The 19,580-nt window shown below is 34.7% G+C and overlaps 2 protein-coding genes across 2 annotated transcripts; one reads left to right on the top strand and one right to left on the bottom strand.

Moving 5' to 3' along the window:
- Positions 1 to 717: 717 nt before the first annotated feature.
- On the bottom strand, positions 718 to 2,157 carry LOC115994718. The gene has a single exon (XM_031118948.1). The coding sequence runs from the start codon at positions 2,155 to 2,157 to the stop codon at positions 718 to 720; it is 1,440 nt and encodes a 479-aa protein (XP_030974808.1).
- A 5,425-nt stretch (positions 2,158 to 7,582) lies between these two features.
- On the top strand, positions 7,583 to 12,743 carry LOC115950959 (protein trichome birefringence-like 10). The gene is made up of 4 exons (XM_031068247.1): positions 7,583 to 8,665; positions 10,163 to 10,552; positions 11,730 to 11,888; positions 12,015 to 12,743. The coding sequence occupies exons 1-4, from the start codon at positions 8,229 to 8,231 to the stop codon at positions 12,376 to 12,378; spliced, it is 1,350 nt and encodes a 449-aa protein (XP_030924107.1). The 5' UTR covers positions 7,583 to 8,228; the 3' UTR covers positions 12,379 to 12,743.
- The last annotated feature ends 6,837 nt before the right edge of the window (positions 12,744 to 19,580 follow it).

The following is a 19,580-nucleotide window of genomic DNA, read 5'->3' as shown; positions in this document are numbered from 1 at the left end:
CCTTACTTCGCCTAAAGGAACTAGCCTCAGTTAGAAGAAGGGGGCAATGGTCAGATGTGGTATCTACAAGGTGGTGAACTTTGATGTTACAAAAATGCTCAAGCCAATCCAATGTTGCAAAAGCGCGATCAAGCCTCAAATAGACCCTGTCCACTCCTTCCTGTTGGTTGCACCAGGTGAAATCCGCTCCGCAGTATCCCATATCTTTAAACCCACATCTATTGACAACTCTTCGAAAACTCTCCATTTGGTTTTGAGACCTTGGAACACCACCCATTTTTTCCTTTGATGAGAGAATTTCGTTAAAGTCTCCAAGACACAACCAAGGCAATTTGTACTGGCGGTTCAACGCATCAAGAAAGTTCCATGAATCCTTTCGATGGTGGGTTTCAGGATGCCCATAAAAACCTGTTATTCTCCACTGAAATCCAGCCCCTTCCCCAGTTATCACAGCATCAATATGATGCATAGAGTAACTCTTAATCTCAAGGTTCACCTCCCTTCTCCAGAGCATTGCCAAACCACCACCTTTCCCCTCCTTTTTTACATAGAACCCGTTTTCAAAACCAATTTTCATTCTAACCTTTGTCATACCTGCATTTTTCTTCTTTGTCTCCGTTAAGAAGACAACCATGGGATCCCACCGCCGCACTAACTCACGCAGCGCACCAACTGACCGGGGGGTCCCAAGTCCCCGGCAGTTCCAGCACAAGGCGATCATTGCTTCCGGCGGTGCTGACCAGCAGCCACCGCCGTTTCCTCAGTTTGTTGCTCATCAGAAGGGAGAGCTTCACCACGGGTCTTCTTAGACACTCTCTTTTCTTTAATTTCTAAAGGCTCAATACTACTTACACGCTTATTTCCAGGCCCAATCCTTTGGTCTGCCATGTCCATATCACTATTTGGGCCCTGCTCTCTAGCTAATTTTTTCCATGCTTTAGTTTTGGGCTTACCTTCTTTACTGTTGTTACTGTCAAGATAGCCCACCAACTTCTCCGTTTCTGCATTCAGATTGGGCTTTATTGGGCTCGTTACCTCTGGTTCTTCTCTTCCTTTGGGCTTTTGTTGGCCCACTACTGAGCTCTTGTCCATACTTACTTTTTCTTTCCCTTTAACTAGAGTCGTGAAAGAGCTGTTGCGTGGGACGTCACCTTTCTGAGCCTCAAGACGATCAACGTCTGAGTTATCCCATTTGATTGACTGACCCACCACCTGATTCCTTGTCAACTCAGCCTCACCTAGCTCACCTACGCTGTCAGCGTTTTCAAGCCCCTGATTTCCTCTTGATCGTTGATCCCCATCACTGTTGTTAGCCGTTGGATCATTTGTGCCGTTCGTTTCCAGTGGTGATTCAGGTCTTCCACTTTCCTTCCTTGAAGGGTAGCTATCGAACTTATTAGATTTTTCTCTTCCTTGACTCGCTTTGTGAATCCCATCTGCCCGAATCCAGTCTCCATATTGGCGTTCAGCTGTTCGATCATTTGGTGGCGTTGCACAGTGTCTCTCATCATGGCCAATCTTGCCGCAACCATAACAGACAGATGGGAGTCTTTCATATTTGAAAGTGACCCACGTTCTTTTTTTCTCCAAGTTTGTAACATACCCACCTCTGCAGAGTGGTTTATCTAGTTGCAGGGCCACTCGGACTCTCATAAATTTGGCCTGATCCATCTGCCATGATCTTCTGTCTGTTTCAAGATAGTTGCCTATTCTGCTCCCAATATCCCTCCCTGTTTCTTCTGCCATTAACTCAAAGGGAAGCCCCCATACCTGGACCCAAAATGGTGAATGCGTGAACACAATATTTGCTGCAGAAAGACCTTTTTTCCAACGACATAGGAGGAGTAGATTATTATCAAAGTTCCATGGTCCATTTCTTTCAACCCATTCCATCTGATATTGTGAACTGAACTTAAACTGTAGTATACCATTACCCACTTCAACAATCCTAAAATCTGATCCCATCTTCCAAACCGCCCTGAGTGTACTCTTAAGAGCACGTTGATTTTGTTGTCTGTCCGACTGAAGCTTTCCAAAGAGACTGAGGGCGCATTCATCAAGAAGATCTGCTCTATCTTGTAATGTGACTTGAATGTCCTCTTCCTCCTCCTTAGTAAGCTGTAGATTTTGTAACCCATCAAGAATTGCTTGCTCCATACCAAACGACTGTATGAATCAAACTCTATTACAAGGTACAAGTATTCTAAGAGAAAACCCCACGCAAAGCTAGGGGAGAGAGAAGCTCCTACCAGTGGAGAGAGAAAAGACTCCTACCAGGGGAGAGCAATCCCCCAAAACAAGATTCTGGCTTGTAGTCATGGAAATCAGGAAATACTATTGAACAATTTTTTTTTTTTTTTTTTAATTTCTTTCAAACAATTTATGTTGAGAATATTCACAAAGTCTATTGCCAAACCCACCCCCCCCCCCACCCCCCCCCCCCCCCCCCCCCCCCCCCCCCCCCGCGCCAAAACAAAAAAAAGGATACACAATCAGTTCGTAAAAAACTATACTTAGACATGATCATGACAACGCTTGCTAAAAAACCAATGTTTGACGAGCTTAGATAGGAGATGGCAGAACTATAGACATTTCTTCAAGTGAGTTCAGTCATAGCTTAACCTCTAACATAATTAGAACCCCAATAACATTAACTACAACAAACGTTTTGAGAATCAATTTCATATTTCTAAATATTTCTAATAATTTAAATGTAAGAATTTGATCGAAACTAAACCATATGCAAGTAAGCTTTAAAAAAAAAAAATTATTGTCCCTAAATAGTTTTTTCTCTTCTTCTTTTTTACCTTATTCCAACTTTTTAGGGATTTATGAGATGCTAATTGTACATCCCCAAAACTGCAAAACCATAAATTTAGTCATGGCGGGGACGTACTTCTGCTACCTATGCGTCAATTCTGCCCCCAGACAAATGTCATGTGATTCACTTTCCTAAATATTCGAATACGATCCCATCTTAAAATTTTAGTTTATCAAAACCATCCCCACATGTTCATCAAAAAAAAAAAAAAAACAATCCCCACACGAAAATTAACCATCCCCACATGTCCATCAAAAAAAAAAAAAAACTATCCTCACATGAAAATTAATTCCATGCTCTAGTCTAAGTTTAAGCCCTTCCTAGGAGGGATTCAGGTTGCATATCCTTCTGCCTCCTTAATAATTAGTATATAGGGTTTGAATGCCCTTTCGGCCAGATTGATTTGGTCCTTTACTCCTTGGAATAATATGTTGGGGGCTAAGATTTCAGTTATGTCCTACGTGATTGAGCCAAGTACCCAACACGTACGCCTACATGTTAATGTCACGAAATTTTTGTGAAGAAAGTAATGGCAAGACTTTAAAGTAAAGGGACCAAGTAACCTAATAATAAACCTACAAAAAGACAAAGAAGATGATATCCAAGATTTTACCGATAGTAAATATGAGACTCGTAAGAATTTGTGAAAGGGTAAAACTTCCGTTCAGTGCTCCTTTATAATAGAGCGACACGTGGTTATTTTAGGACACGTTTTGTGTCTGTGTCAACATAAAAACATTAAGAATAAGTTGAATTATTTGTGAAATTACTTGGATTAATGTGTATTTCTATAGTTTTCAAAAGGAAATAAAAAAATAAAAAAATAAAAATAAAAGATTAGGAAGAATCTAAGTTCTCAACTATTGTACATGTAACCACTAAAAATTCTTACCTATTAATCTTCCTAGAAACCTATTAGAATTTGTTCCTCTGATTTAAAGATAATTTTCAATACGTGGTAAATTAATATGCATGTATCAAAGATTTGCACTTATGGGTTTTGTAAGGAAAGAAATTTAGAATTATTATCCCCAAAAGTTTATGCTAACAATTGATTAGTCGTCATCTCAATTCTCAACTAGATTCAATTCTTTTCCTCTCAATTTCTCAACTTGGGTATGTGTTGTATCCACTTAAAACTGTGGTCCATTAGTCTTTCTCTCAAGGCACTTTAATATTTTAAAAGTATGAATGTATGATACCCACATAACTCTAACCATACATTGGGATATTATTACAATTGAAAAATAAGTGCTCACAATCATTACCGAGAGTATCATACCTAAAAAAAAATCATAGAAATATTATAGAATTATCACTATGTAATTCCTCCAACTTTTTACCAAAGCTCATCAACAAATCTAAGACTAATACATGTATTAATGCCTCTCACTTTTTTTTTTTTTTTTTTCATCATCTTAGATCTAAATTTACTTTGGTCTAACTTAAGTATATATGTGCATGAAACTCTTTCTTAAAGATTTGAACTTCAACTTTTACTCTTTCCAGCTCACAAAATCTTATATTTATAAAGTGATTATCACACCTAAAATGCATGTAATATAATTCTCGCTAATAATGCGTTGGATGCACGGTACGCGTCTTCTTAAACTTGTAACGTGGGGGCAATTAACGCATCGTCAATTGTCAATAATTAACCATGTCATTTTCCCATATCTTTCTAGGAAAATCTCAAAAAAGAAAGAAAGATTCTTAGCTAGTTTTTTGTTATGAAATGATAGGTATCAAGTTCTATCAGTAGTCACGTATCACTATATCACATACGCGTACGATTTCATTTCTCCTCCATTGGTTTGGTGGGGTCCGATGGAAAACGGCCGCCCTGAGCCAGTTGGACCAACTTCTCTTATCTATACAAACACTAGGGCCTGGGCCAATTCAATAGCTAAGGATATGGATGACACAAATTCTACGTCCCATCTATTTTGTTTTTTTCCTCTACTTTGTTTTGTGCAGTTTTTCCTATTCTTATCAACTTTGTTTTGTGCAGTTTTTATATTATTAAAATTAAATAGTAAAAGATTAAATAATTTTAAGTTAATACCAATGTAATCATAAAAAGCTAATTTTTCATGAATTTTAGACCAAACCTTTGATAAACTTTCCCATGTCCTTTGTATAGACGTTAGGGTGGATGGACACTAAAATGGAATAGGGCGGCTAATATGCCCAATATCGTTATTGCAATATGATTATAGACTTTTCTTTCAAGAATAAAAGGATCAAAATCTTCCACACCCCATGCTAGATTTACATATAATACCCTTTTGGTGAGTCCAAAAGGATCAAACACCCATATTCTAGGACCATACAACCCATTACATGAAATGCGCCAAAGCTAAAACAAGTCAATTCTAAAAAAATATAAATGAATTCCATAAATCTTAGGTAAGAAGTTTTTCCTGTACGTTCATCAAAAAAAATTTCTAGCCAACTCCAAATCATCTTGACTTGGTTTTGATTTCTCTAATTTTTTTTTTTTTTTTTTTAAAGAATATTGAGTTGGCTGGGTTCATGCACCACTTGTGTTCTTATTCCCCAAAGGTACCCATTTCTTTTAAGAGGATCTGCAGCATGTCAAGCTCCGATAAAGTTCTTCGCTTTGCATCGAATTAAACCACATGCTCCATCGCTTGTGCAGACCCTTTCAATTCTTTTGAGTTTAATTCTTGTGAATGTACTCTCCAAGAAGGAAACTTAACGTATTATCTACAATATTGAATGGTTGATATACACAACACCTAATATCCATTGTTATGACTAGGACTACTTGGGTCTCTAATCCCTAGTGAGGGGATTTAGATGCATATTATGATAATAAATGAAATATTCCAATGATTTTTTTAATCAAATAACTGTTCATAATTTGTATTTTTCATGTAAATATGTACAACAAGACTTATGTAAAAAGGGTGATTCAACTCGATGTTGTCCAAAAAGGAGTTAGAATATGAGTATGGGCTAAGCAAATCAATGGATAGCCTTGGTCATATTGAAAATAAAAAAGTTAGTGAAGACTCAAAATGAATGATACCTTATAAAAACACTCTCTTAGTGGGAGCGATAGTGACAATTCTAGTTACATTAATGGTGGAAGCACTCTTTAATGGAACTCTAGACTTAGTTGGTTGTGACCAAGAACACATATCTTATTTATAATTTAATTTTGTTCGTATTTAATTATTATTTCAAAATTTTTATTTTCTCACTCTTAACATTATTATAATTCATAATGATCCCTCCTCTTCTCCTTTCATTTCTACCTTATTAATATCAAAATCACCTCATTAAGATTGATACAACACCTTTAATTCATCCCAATTATGACCTCTTCTATCCTACTTGCACGTGAAAGTTTTGTATACGCTCGGCATATGTGCCTCATATGCCGAGTGCATATAAAAACTTTCACATGTTAATGAGAAATAAGTTGAGTGGAATCCACAAGTCGGTGAGAAATAAGTCTCATAAGTTAGGCGCATGAGATGCTGTCTCCACCTGCACATGTTTTTTTCAACCCAAATACATCATGTATCTAGTGTATGTTTCTTCCTTCTCACATAGTAGTGGACTCCAGTATTCGGCGCATGTATTCTCCCTCTCACATAGGGAATACACATATACTAGAAGTGTGTGATAGGGAAAAAACACACACTAGACGTGTGGAGTCCAATCCTATGTGAGAGGTATGATACATGCATTGAATACATGATATCATGTAAGGTCTACTTCTATGTGAGAGGGAAAAAAATATACACTGAACGTGTGAAGTCCACTCCTATGTAAGAGGTATGATACATGCATCGAATGCATGATATAAGGTCCAACTCTATGTGAGAGAGAGAATACATGCACCAGATGCATGGTATAGAGTTCACCATTATAGAAGAGGAAAGATCACTGGCGGCTCTACTTATATGTGAGGGTGGTCAATAAAAAAGATTTATATATGCAAAAAAAAAAAAATTATATAAAAAATTATTTTAAATTAATATGTTCTGGGACTACCTAACTTGAAAATATTGTATATATATACTTAAAAAAAAAACATATTATTTACTAAATTAACCTATTTTGACCACCCTAATAAAAATGTTGAACACTTTTATTTAAGAATCATAAGAATTTGAGTTCAATAAATGTAAGAGTAATGCTATATCCACAACATTTTCACAATAAATCTTATGTGGTAAGCTATTACTAATTCTAATTCAATATTGACATGTTTTACCTACCAATAATAGGCTAACAACTTGTTACATAAGATTTGTTATGAAATTATTGTGGTCACTTTATTATTCTCATATCAGTATTTTCAATTTGTACTTTATCTTTTATTAGTCTATTTTTTTTCTTATTCTCTTTGTTAATATAAAAAATTATAATATTTCATATATTTACATTTTTTTTTTTTTTTGGTAATGTTGATATATTCAAATTGTCTTTTTATTAAATTTTATTAGTAACCAGCCAAAAAAAATTCTAGCAGGCATTGGAAAAGATACATGCATTACATTGTATACCCCCCCTTGATTTGATTAGACTCTTCTAGTCCCCTTTGCTAAAAAATGGTTTAGGAACCATGTTAATTATTTCAAAAGCGCTTTACAGCCGTAGTGTTGTCGGGATTCTCATTAGAGAAATAGTAACTTCCTTGCTTTCCACGCTCTAGAAGTTCAAAGTGTAGAAAACGACCCAATCAGAAAAGACAATACTCCTACAAAACCCCAATAATATTTCTCCACTCTCTCCTATCCGTTACCCACTTTCTTTCTTCATTTTAAGCCAATTACTTTCACCACGAGCGAGTCAGTAACTTTCAACTCAAGCCACATTATTCTCACACCCCATCTCTCTCTCTCTCTCTCTCTGCACAATATTTTCATTCTTAAATCTTCTAGTTTATTTTATTGTTGATGAATAAATTCAATACTCGCTCGTGTGTAGGATCCAATTTGGAGACCAAATTCTCGTTACCAGTGGCATACCTACATGCACTTTAAATTTTCTAATCATTATTTTATTCACTGAAACCGCTCTCTCTCTTCTAAAGTAACCGAAAAAAGAAGAAAAACAAAAAAAGGGTCCTAAAAATAATTCCGCCATGAATGCTTCTTTGCTTCCTTGACACCCATTTCTCTCTTTCTTCTTTTTGAACTGTCATTCATGGCTTGACGAAACTGACCTACCAAGCAAAGCAGTTAAAGAAATAGTTCTGCTCTATACTGACCGCTTTCCATGACTTCTTCTATGTTGCTTGAGCACTACACCTGTGCCTTTGTTCCATTAGCCCCACAAACTTTGCCTTTTGTTTTTATACCCCAGAATTTGATCTCTCCCACTAGAAAAACAACACCCAGATTCCAAAATTTGATCTTCTGTTCAAATGTCTAAGAATCCATCTGAGATAGACATTGAAACCATGGCATTTGTTGAAGTTTTCAAGAGATTTAAGCGGTTGAGGCTTTTTGAGCCGTCTGTGGGAGTTTTGGGATTCTTTGTTGTTACTGTTTGTGTGATTTGCGGCTTCTTTTACTTGGATTATAGAGCTGTGGCTAAAGGGTTTCTATTTCCTGACCAAGATAGGTTCCCAAGGATTCAGATTAAAGGGTCTAGTGAGAACCAAAGGGTTGAGTTTCTTGGAGAAAGGGGTGAAAGGTGTGATATCTTTGAAGGGGATTGGGTGTGGGATGAGAACTATCCTTTGTATCAGTCCAAAGATTGCAGATTTTTGGATGATGGATTTCGGTGCTCTGAGAATGGGAGGCCTGATTTGTTTTACACCAAGTGGAGATGGCAACCCAAAGACTGCAACTTGCCCAGGTTCTTATTAGAATGTTACTTATTTGTTGCTTTTAGTACTGTTTGGTTGCTAAGAAAATGAGTGAAAATGGAAAAACAAAAACTTGGCCTAAAAAAGTAAAGAAATTGAATTGTTAGAATCAGATAATTCTTGTTGGATTGTTATTTTTTATTTTCAAGAATTAAATCATTCTTGTTGGCTAGTAAAAACATATTTGGATTATTTCAATTGAGCCTTTAGAACGTTGGAAAAAAGAACAATTAGATTGTACTGGACGTCAAATTGTCTTTCTCTGAAGCACTTCACATTTTTCTCAGCAACAAAAGAATATCATAATGTTACTTGGGATTTTTATTATTATTGGATATGTGTGAGACTGACTGTGATTGAAGGCAAGTGTCCTGTACTCAAGCCATGTGTCACGGATATGATCCCGGAAATTAGCCTTTTCAAATTTGGGATAAGTTTGTCCATCAATCACCTTTCACCAAGCAGAAGCCTTGTGCACTGAGTGCGACGTTTCTCCGTGTTATTTATGTAGCCATTTTACCTAGTTCGATTTCTTTGGCACTCAGTGAGGGTAATTTATTATCAAACTTTCATAATTTACTTATCTTTGAAAGTGGCTACCTTGTTTTTTTCTTTTTCTTGAGAAATGAAGTGACTACCTTGATTAGTTTCACCTTTAGATGTTTACAAGAGGATATGCTGCAATGACGGAAAACATTAAGAAAATACTTTGAAAATGCGTTCTCTATTGCCTTCTTGTCTTTTCTGGCAACCAAACTTTTTAACCTTTAGACTATTCTAGTTGAGAAATTATAATTGCCTAATTGGTCATTGATAACTTATCACTGCTACCAAAAGGTTAAGCTTTCAGTGAGTGAGAAGGGAATTTAATTTTTAACCACTTCTGATAGTAGTGCCTATGGCTAATGGACCTGATTATTGAGCTAAAGTACTCTACTGTTCCATGAAAATGACAATCTTTTTTAGCTTCACCTTAACATTAAATTTCTTTTAGAATGGGATATTCTTGCAATGGACAAAAATGGTTGAGTTTCTTCCAATGTAATTTTAAGTATATTATTCCATGATTTATAATCTTTTTATTTCCATTTTTCTCCTTTGTGTCATTTTCTTATTTTTGATCGTCTGTTTATGTAGCTTTTTAAATTTTGGAGCATTTACTCTGTATTTTGGCTTTGCCCGTGAACCTTTGGAATGATGACATGCAAATTCTAAGCAATGAAGACAAATTCCATTTCTTTTCTGAAATTGAGTTTTCATTGCTCTATTTTGCTGTATCTGTTTGTCATTTAGCTTATTTCCCCACTTTGTCCGTTAGTTAATAAGTTGTGATTTTACATGGCTAACTGTATAATACATATAACCTTCTATTTCTAGTCTTTTATCTCTCAGTTTTCATTCCAACTTGTATATTAAAAAAAAAAAAACATATAATGAAGTACATAAAACTAATTTGAGTGTTTCGTTTCTTGTCTATCAAAAAACAGATTTGATGCAAAATTGATGTTGGAAAAATTGCGAAACAAACGGCTAGTGTTTATTGGTGACTCAATTGGAAGAAATCAATGGGAGTCCCTCCTCTGCATGCTCTCGTCAGCAGTTCCTAACAATGAGTCAATCTATGAAGTGAATGGCAGTCCAATTACAAAGCACAAGGGATTCTTAGTTTTCAAGTTTAAGGACTTCAACTGCACGGTGGAGTACTACAGGTCTCCATTTCTTGTATTGCAGAGCCGCCCCCCTGCAGGAGCTCCACAAAAGGTGAGGACAACCATGAAGTTGGATAAAATGGATTGGAACTCTGTGAAGTGGAGAGATGCAGATGTGTTGGTCTTAAACACTGGGCATTGGTGGAATTATGAGAAGACTATAAGAGGGTAATTAATCCTCCAAATTTTGTGTGTGTGTTTACTAGGGTAATTTTCATTTGGCATGAGTTCTTACCTTTATTTGTTTTTTTTTTTTTTAAAATAAACAACTTTTTATCAACCAAAAAAAAAAAAAAAACTATGACGAGGCTGGTTATGAAAATAATAATAAATTCATTGAAGGATCTATGGAAGTGGCAAAGAGGCAATTTCACTAGTTCCATTTCTTTTGAATTTGCTTTCCATATAAGAGGTTGAAATGAAAGCCATACCTAATCAAAAGTTGATAGGATACTATTTCAAGGCAACTAATGACAAACTGTGCCATCAAATAGTCTCCCAATAGGATTATAGATATTTAGAACTGCTCCTGCTTGATTGAATACATGTCATAACAATGACCCTTGCCTGTAAGTTCAGAAATTTGGATAATTGATGGCTTTTTGTGAAATGTCAAAGAATGTGAAAAATTTTTTTGTATTGTAAATTAATTTTAGGATAAAATTTTGATGAAAATATATGCTTAATGGCATAATTTTTGAGAGAAGCCTCTTTCTTTTTCTTTTTTTTTGTTTGGGGGGTGGGGGGGTGGGCGGGGGTTGGGGGGTTTAGCTGTTTCTTGGTTTCTTTTCATATTGTTTGCCCAACAGGTGAATGTTTATAATTGTGCTCTTCATTTCTTCTTCTGGAATATCTCTATTTTTTTTGTTTGTTTGTTTGATCTCTTAATTTAAGGTGCTGTTGTTGAAAGAATTAAGATGCTGAGCTGATGGTAAACTAAAGTTTTGCTGGATAAGTAGGCCCTTTCAATTATGAGGTTTAGTTGAACATTGATGGTATGGGTGCTTGAACATCTATTAATGGTTGCTTGTATTGGATCTCCTTGACTTATAATTCAATAGGAAATGGGGACCATACATCCTATTGTCTTTAAATTAAAATTGCAATGAGATTTGCCTTTATATGAGAGTTCAAACAATAAATTTTCTTATGTGACATTTGCACCAAATCCTACCTAAATTTTTTTTTATGTTAGGTAGTTAGTATATGTAATTATTGATGCAAGACATTCCCTTAAATCATGGGTTAGTTTTGAGTATCATTAGAACCTACTAACCTCATATTCATAATTCTTTTTTTATTTTTTAGTTGGTGAAAAGATTAAAAGTCCATCTATTTTGTTCAGGGGTTGTTATTTCCAAGAAGGTGCAGAGGTAAAGATGGATATGGAAGTGGAACATGCATATCGTAGGTCCATTGAGACTGTGTCGCACTGGATACACACTGAACTAAATTCAAGCAAGACCCAGGTTTTCTTTCGCACATACGCTCCTGTGCATTTCAGGTTTGTTTTATTACTTAAAACAATTGACTCTTTTTATTATTCTCCCTCCATTGCCCTTTTCTTGTGAAGTAGATTTTTTATGCGTCCTATTTGGGGAGCTAAACTATTAAGTTTTGTTATATACAGAGGAGGGGATTGGAGGACCGGGGGACACTGTCATTTGGAAACACTTCCAGAGCTGGGATCCTCATTGGTGCCTTCTAATACTTGGGCGCAATTCAAAATCGCCAATGCTGTCTTTTCAACTCACTTATACGCATCAGAAGTAAAAAAATTTGAAGTATTGAATGTAACTCGTATGACTGCACAGAGAAAAGATGGGCATTCATCTGTATATTATCTGGGTCCTAATGTAGGCCCTGCACCTATCCATCGCCAGGATTGCAGTCATTGGTGTCTGCCTGGAGTCCCTGATACATGGAATGAGTTACTCTTTGCACTATTCCTTAAGCGCGAGGCTACTCACTCCTATAATGCATCAAAGTATTAGGTGTGGTTGCAGGCATGATAGAAAGCCTCTTATTTATATACCAAGAAGAAAAAGTGAATATTTATGCACAGATGATTCCACTTTCTGAAAAATGACTAAAGAAAACAACACACTGTGACAGTTGCAAGACTGTTTAAGTAAGGTTGAAAGTGGGTCTCAGATTTTGATGTTGATAGAGAGGTCGGATCATGAGGATTTCAGATGATTAGTTAGATACAAATAGCCCAATTATAGGGGGCAAATGGGTGGACAAGGATCTCTGGATTAAAGACATACACTGTAAAGAAACATTCACACATTGGGTATTTTATTGTGATTAATCAGGTGGTATAGTTCTTCAGGAGTAAAATACATAATTTACAAAATTTTGTTTTGTATTTTGTTACTTTTACCAAGGACCAAAGGTTTGGTTCTTTTTTTTTTTTTTTTTTAAAATTTAATGACTTGTAATTCCTATTTCACCTATCGGTTAAGATTAGTTACAAGCAAAAGGCACTGTATTGAGCTCTTTCTGTATTAAAATGGTACGAAGGCAGGACCATATTTGATCATTATAGAATCGTCAGCATTCTATGCAATTTAACTCCGTAGTACTCTGACTACTCTCCCTAAAATCAAGCCCCATTTGATTGCTGATAGATTTTTTATTTATTTATTTTTATTTTATAAATAATTAAGTAGTTGGGAGTGAGGGGATTTGAACTCAAGAATGTCTCCATTTACAAGAATGGGCCAACTAATTGAGTTATAAGACATGATTTTGTTGATGAGTTTGAATTTGGTAAAGATGAGACGTAAAACCCACATTTCAATACATTCTATTACACCCAATATCATCTCAATTAACTCTCAATTTTGTTGAATTTTTAGGTGTGTATTAAAATTTATTGGATGTGGTTGTTTCTATTTTTAAATATGTGATAAGATGATGTGACATATTAAAATTGAAGGATGCAAAACTTGAGTTTTCCACTACATGTGTATTTCCTAGACAATTAATGTTGTTGCCATTCTTTGGTGAGTATATATATAAGGTTATTTGATTGTTTTAGTGGATCATGATTCTTGTCTTTAGTAATAGAAAGTTTGCCAACTAGCAAATAATCCTTAATATTAGAGAATTTAAGAGAATGTCACGGCAAGAGGTGTCATTTATCAATATGATAGGTGTCAAGTCTATAAATTTTCAATCGTTATATCTGACTCCCTAAAGTTTGGAATAAAATGAAATCGTTGGAATTCTGTTATTTATAAGTGTAATATCACGTGTGATTTGTGTCTATGTTTTTGTATATATGACTTGACAAAAATAATCGTCATTTTCTAAATCTTTTTAAACTGACATAAAATGATGCCATTTTGATTAAAATAAAATTAAATGCAAAACAACATTCCATTTAAAGGAATGATTAAAAAAACCTTACATAAACGACACCATTTTAAAACAAACTAGAGAAATGGAGTGAATGGATTGTAGTGGACCGATATGGACCAAGAATTGGATTGGAATGGACTTAATGGACCGAAGTGGACTGAGTAGACCGAAATTGACCGAATGACTTGAAGTGGACCAAAATAGACCAAAGTGGACTGAAATGAATTGAATGGACATAAGTGGATCAAATTGGAATGAATGGACCAAAATAAATCGAAATACTACACTAATGTGACTCAACAAAAGTGAAAGAATTAACTACAATAAATGTTAAACTTCAATTGATATTATATAGATTTATGCTCTGATCTCCATTACCCATTGTTTCTTATCCCCTTTGGCCCTCTTTGCATTTCACTCCTTGTCAATGTCCTCTCAGAATATACTCGGCTTTATAAGAGGAATGACAACATAGATAGGGTAGAAATAAGCTTCTTTTCTATAACACCATTTCAAATATGGTGTATCTGCTTGCTCATATCCTAATCTTCCTAGCTCTTCCTTTCTAATAAACATAAAGATTGGGATAGGGTAGTTTACCTCCACATTGTCACATGCATTTCCTTTAGTTCTATAGCTGCGCAATACTTGGTTTGGCTAAGTACTTGACCGGGACTAACCTGCTCAGGTCGGGCTCTAGCGTCGAGGCTAATTGGACCAGTCAATCAACACTCCTTTTTTGTTCCTGAGGAATTTGCTTAATTAGGAATTTTTTTGAAGTTGCCCTATATGTCCATGATGACTCTCCTTAGATATTTTACAACATTTGAGTAATGTTGCCTAGAAATACAAACTATTTTACAACATTTTTACAAACTGCTAATGTGGCAAATTTTTACTGGTTCTAATATGGACTCATCACTAACGTCGCATTTTTACCTGCAAAAATTATTTTAAAAATACTAAAACTACATCAGCAGTTTTTAAAAATGTAGTAAAATGGTTTGTGTTTGTAATTACTATTTTTCATTTTATCTCCATTAGCTTCATATTCCCCCTAGACTTGCTTTAAAATTTATGAGTCACTGTTCACAATAACGAGCTAAACTCTTAGTGCTTATTGCTTAGACCACCTTCAATCCAATTACTGAGGCTTCCTACTCATCTTCATTATTTGTAACCTTAAACTTGAAGTGTTGAGTATACTAAAATTCTATGTTTTTCACTTTTCAGCAATTTGGGGATTGAGCTTAGCTCCACTTGCTTGGTTGTTGGAGGACTCGGACAGTCGGGCCTCTTTTGTTACATGGGGTTGTAGGCTTGCAGTTTGGTCCTCTTCAAGTACTCCGATCTCAACTAGGTTCTCTAGTCTCTACCAGCTTTTCTCAACCTTTAATTATTGCTTACCTTCTAGCCTCTCTCAATTAATAGTGAGGATCTCCTTGGTTTGCTGCCTTTCAAAGAGGCTACGTAATTAATGTTCCAATGCAGTTAGTTGATCTCCCCTAACTTCTCCCACTCCGTGCTTAATAGGAAACCGCATCATTAAATAATAAATTGATATAGGAAAAAGTTAACAGATGTTATAAAAACATTGGTATAGGAAATATTTTTAAAAACTTTTTTAGGAAAAGAAAAAGTATTTAATTTTTTAAAGCTTTTTAAATATTTTTTATAATAATGGTGTCAAAACTTTCTTAAATTGATGCTGTTAACATGATTCATCTATATCTATATATATTACTGTAAGGGCTCAATTTGTAACGACCACAAAATGATATTAGGTTCGCACGTAAAAAAGGTTCAAATAATATAATTTGTAGAGCGTGGGTGTTCAAGAACTAGATTAACCTCTCTAGAAGTAAAAATATTCAACCTCACGTTTATAGATGGATCAGAGTTGATATAACAATCGGATTTTCTTTGTAATAGATACAGTTCTTATGTTTTTCAAGTTTTCTTCCTGAGTCTTCTTTTTGTTTTTCTCTATGTTCTGATGCCCCTTCTGCATGCCCTTCTTTCATGTTATATACCGGCCTCTTTACTCCATCTTAACCACACACGTGTAGGTTGGGTTCAGGGGATCTCTTTCTGTCCCATCTAACACCTTCTGGAACCTCTTTCTAGTAGCTGTAAGGCTGCTTCCACATTGTTCAGGCATCACTTCCACATTAATGCGGCTAGAGAGTTGGTTGAGAGGTAATTAATGCGGAGGCAACTGTTGCCATAGATATTTGTTTGCCTTCTCTCTCTCTCACCTTTGGTCCCTTATCCCACCTTGAGTGGTGACGTAGCTCTGAGGAATGTTCGTAACCAGATGGCGTCTTGAACGCCCTCAGACTCGTATTGCCGAGAAGGGTTTTGTCCTCGGACGAATGCTGAACTCTCCTTTCGTGATATTCCCTCTTCCCTTCATTTAGTTACCCCTTCAATCTGATATGGGCCTCCTCGGGCAGATTTGCCTCCTCGGATGGGCCACAGGCCCAATTAACTTGACTTTAATAACTTTAGTGACTGACCGGCCCCCACAATTACTAAAAGCTAAAACATAGCATTTATTATTACTACGCTTCTGTTGAACCACATCAGCAGCCACATCATTCATTTATTTTTTATATATTTTTTTCTTTATTTAAACTTTTCTTCCCCTTATTTTCCAAAAAAAAAAAAAAACTCTTCTTTGCCCTATTAGTTCACACACCTATTGTTACACTTCTTCTAACATTTCCTTTTTCTTTTTGCCTATTTATCTCCCCACTATTTTACCCTTATACTTCCTTCCTCTTTTTTTATTTATTTATTTTTATTTTATATTTTGACTCTTCTTCTACCCATTTTATTTTGTATAAATTTGATATCATTTTCCTATTCAATCCATATTTTTTTGACACAAAACTGTGGGTACTCTCTCTCTCTCTCTCTCTCGGTGAATTTTTATTCTTTCTTATAACTCTAATTAAGGTTGATGGTTTTTTTTTTTTAATATGTGTTTTGGTATTATTTATTTATTTTTTTTAATATCCCATCCGAAAGTCTTCTCTTTCCCTTTTATAGCTTTGGTTGAATTTTGGTTTGGGTTAATACTTAGCTTTTTTGGAAACATGAATTTGAATATGCCTACCAATTGTTTGAGTAATAAATTATTATAAAGCCTATTATTATTCCTTTAGTTTCATTTTAATTTTGGTTAAGATAATATTGTAATTTTGTTATGAGTTTGATTATTATGATAATTTCCTTATTCCTTCCTTAAGAGATGAGAAATTTGAAACTTATAAAGTTTAGTTGTATATTAAGTAAATATAATACACTACAATAGAAGTTAGAAGAATATAGTTCACCTTAAAAAAATATTAATCAAACATAAAAAAAAAATAATAATAAAATGATATATTTGTAGAGATAAAAAGATTAAAAAATACTTGTAGTTTTTTTTTTAAATAGACAATACTTGAAATAATTACTACTTTTTATATATATTAAGCAAATATAATTACACTACAATAGAAGTTAGAAGAATATGGTTCACCTTAAAAAAATATTAATCAAACATATAATAATAATAATAATAATAATAATAATAATAATAATAATAATAAATGATATATATGTAGAGATAAAAAGATAAAAAAAAATACTAGTAAATTTTTATTTTTTTTAAATAGACAATACTTAAAGTAATTGTTACTTTTTATATATTACATCTTATTATATAATATTTATATTCTTACGCATTGCATGAGTTCACGACTAATTTATGTAATAGCTCTACATTTGACCAATAATGGCATTATAGTGGGGCAGAGTTCATTAATGGTGAGGTGCAAGTTAGATTTGTCTTCTAAACAAGTTCCTCCACCATTGCTGGTGCCTTTCCTTTAATGGCCTCCATTATCTCATCGCCTTTACATCTTTAAGTTGTTCATCCTATTATTCTGTGAGGCTTTATTTTCAATTGCAAGATAAATCCTCATAATTCTCTCTAGTGATTGTCACTGACCTCTTGTCGGTCGATCTCCCATCTAGCTCTCGGTCTTAAGGTGCTGATTGGCCCCTTGTTCTTCGTTTACTTCTCACTATCTCCCATCTACACTTGGTATTTGCGAATTTTGCATTCTTAGCTATATGGTGGAACAACTTGGGGAAGAAAGCCGTTGCATCAAATCTTGATACAAGAGTTGCTACATGTCTTGCGTCATATCTCTCACATGTTTCTCTAAATAATCAGCAATCCTTGGACCATCTTCAGCGTAATCATTTTGGACGTTTTGACCAGTTTGATCAGAAGTGTTGCTGATGTTTTGTTGGGTGTCCATTGATATAGTTTTAGCCATACAATCTTTGTCATAGAGAAAAGTAATTAACGTTCATGGAGACAATGCCAACTGATGATGCAGTTAATTGCATTGCTGAACTGAAGCAGGACAACCAGAACAATTGATCAGTGAACTTAAAAAACAAGAAAATAAGGGGATATGTGACTTAAAAGTCAACACCCAGGCTTGGCCTGAGTCAACACTAAGCGAAAAGCCACTATACTATTAGGTCCTAAAACATTAGAAAAAAGAAAAATACTGTTTTTTTTTTTTTTGAAGAGGAAAAATACTGTTGACTTACTAATATAAATAAGAGAAATGCTAATAAATGTTATTAGGAAAACGATTAATAATTAATTTAAAGAAAATTTTTATAAGAAAAGAAAAAAAAAGTAATTAATATTTTGAAAATTTTTTCTATTTACTAAAAAAGTGATGTCAACCATTTTCTAAAATAGATTATTAATTAATGTTTTAAAGACACTATTAATAAAAATTTTCTTTTATATATTACGTCACCACATATCTTGGGCCAGAATCCTAGGCGAGCCAGCAGTTATTGTCTTTACTTTAGTGCTGAAGTTGATTGGGTTGGGGTTGATGGAACCCACTATGTGCCCCCCCAAAGGCCCAAAAACTTGTCTGTCTGCTGGGGCCCAAGCATTAAATTTGAGCTGTCTTGTTTATCTTAACGTTATCATTAGTGGCGGAATATTAATTCAAATACTGTGTTTGATAGTTTCAAGTTAGCAGGCCAAACAGTTTTCCAAAAAAAAAAAAAAAAAAGTTAGCCGGCGAAACATGGGATAACAAACCATCTGGCTTACGTGACTTCAATGCTAGTGAGTCGGCCCTAGGAGAAAACAACAAAGGAAACAAAACGCAGTAAAGCAAGAATTAAAAATTTAAAAACCAATACTCGGCACTGCTTGAACGATTCTCCTTGGAACAATCTCGTTGATTACTAGCATAGTGGTTTTGGCTCCACAATAATAAATGCCATGCATGTGATTAGCATTACAGATTCACCTTCATAACATTTATGTTGGTTTCACTCTCAGTTAGATCAACTTGATGGTTGAATAAGAGATGTACGGTTTAATCTCTACCTACATAAAAAATCGATTAGTATCATGGTCTGATGATAAAGAACTATCACAAAAAACGGACATCACAGGTTAAAATTTTCTCAAAAAAAAAAAAAAAAAACATTCATAACATTTATAGCTAGCTTGTATATGTGATTATTTTGGGCAAAATTTGCTAAATAGTACAATTTTAGAAATTTTTTTGATGAATAGCATGCGACTGAAGTTAATTAGTTAAGTAGATAGGGTTGTAAATGAGTTGAGATTTGTCAAAATAGGGTATGTTCAAGCTTTGCTCGTCAGGAAAAATAAAAATTTGAGCTTGGCTTGAACTTGTGACAAGCTTAAAAATAGTGTTTAAACTTGAGCTCGTGGAAAAGCCAAAAAGTTTGAGCTTGGCTTGACTTGATTAATTAGTCAAGC

The sequence above is a fragment of the Quercus lobata genome, chromosome 6 (assembly GCF_001633185.2).
Source record: "Quercus lobata isolate SW786 chromosome 6, ValleyOak3.0 Primary Assembly, whole genome shotgun sequence".
NCBI lineage: Eukaryota > Viridiplantae > Streptophyta > Magnoliopsida > Fagales > Fagaceae > Quercus > Quercus lobata.
This window is presented reverse-complemented; position numbering and strand designations above follow the sequence as displayed.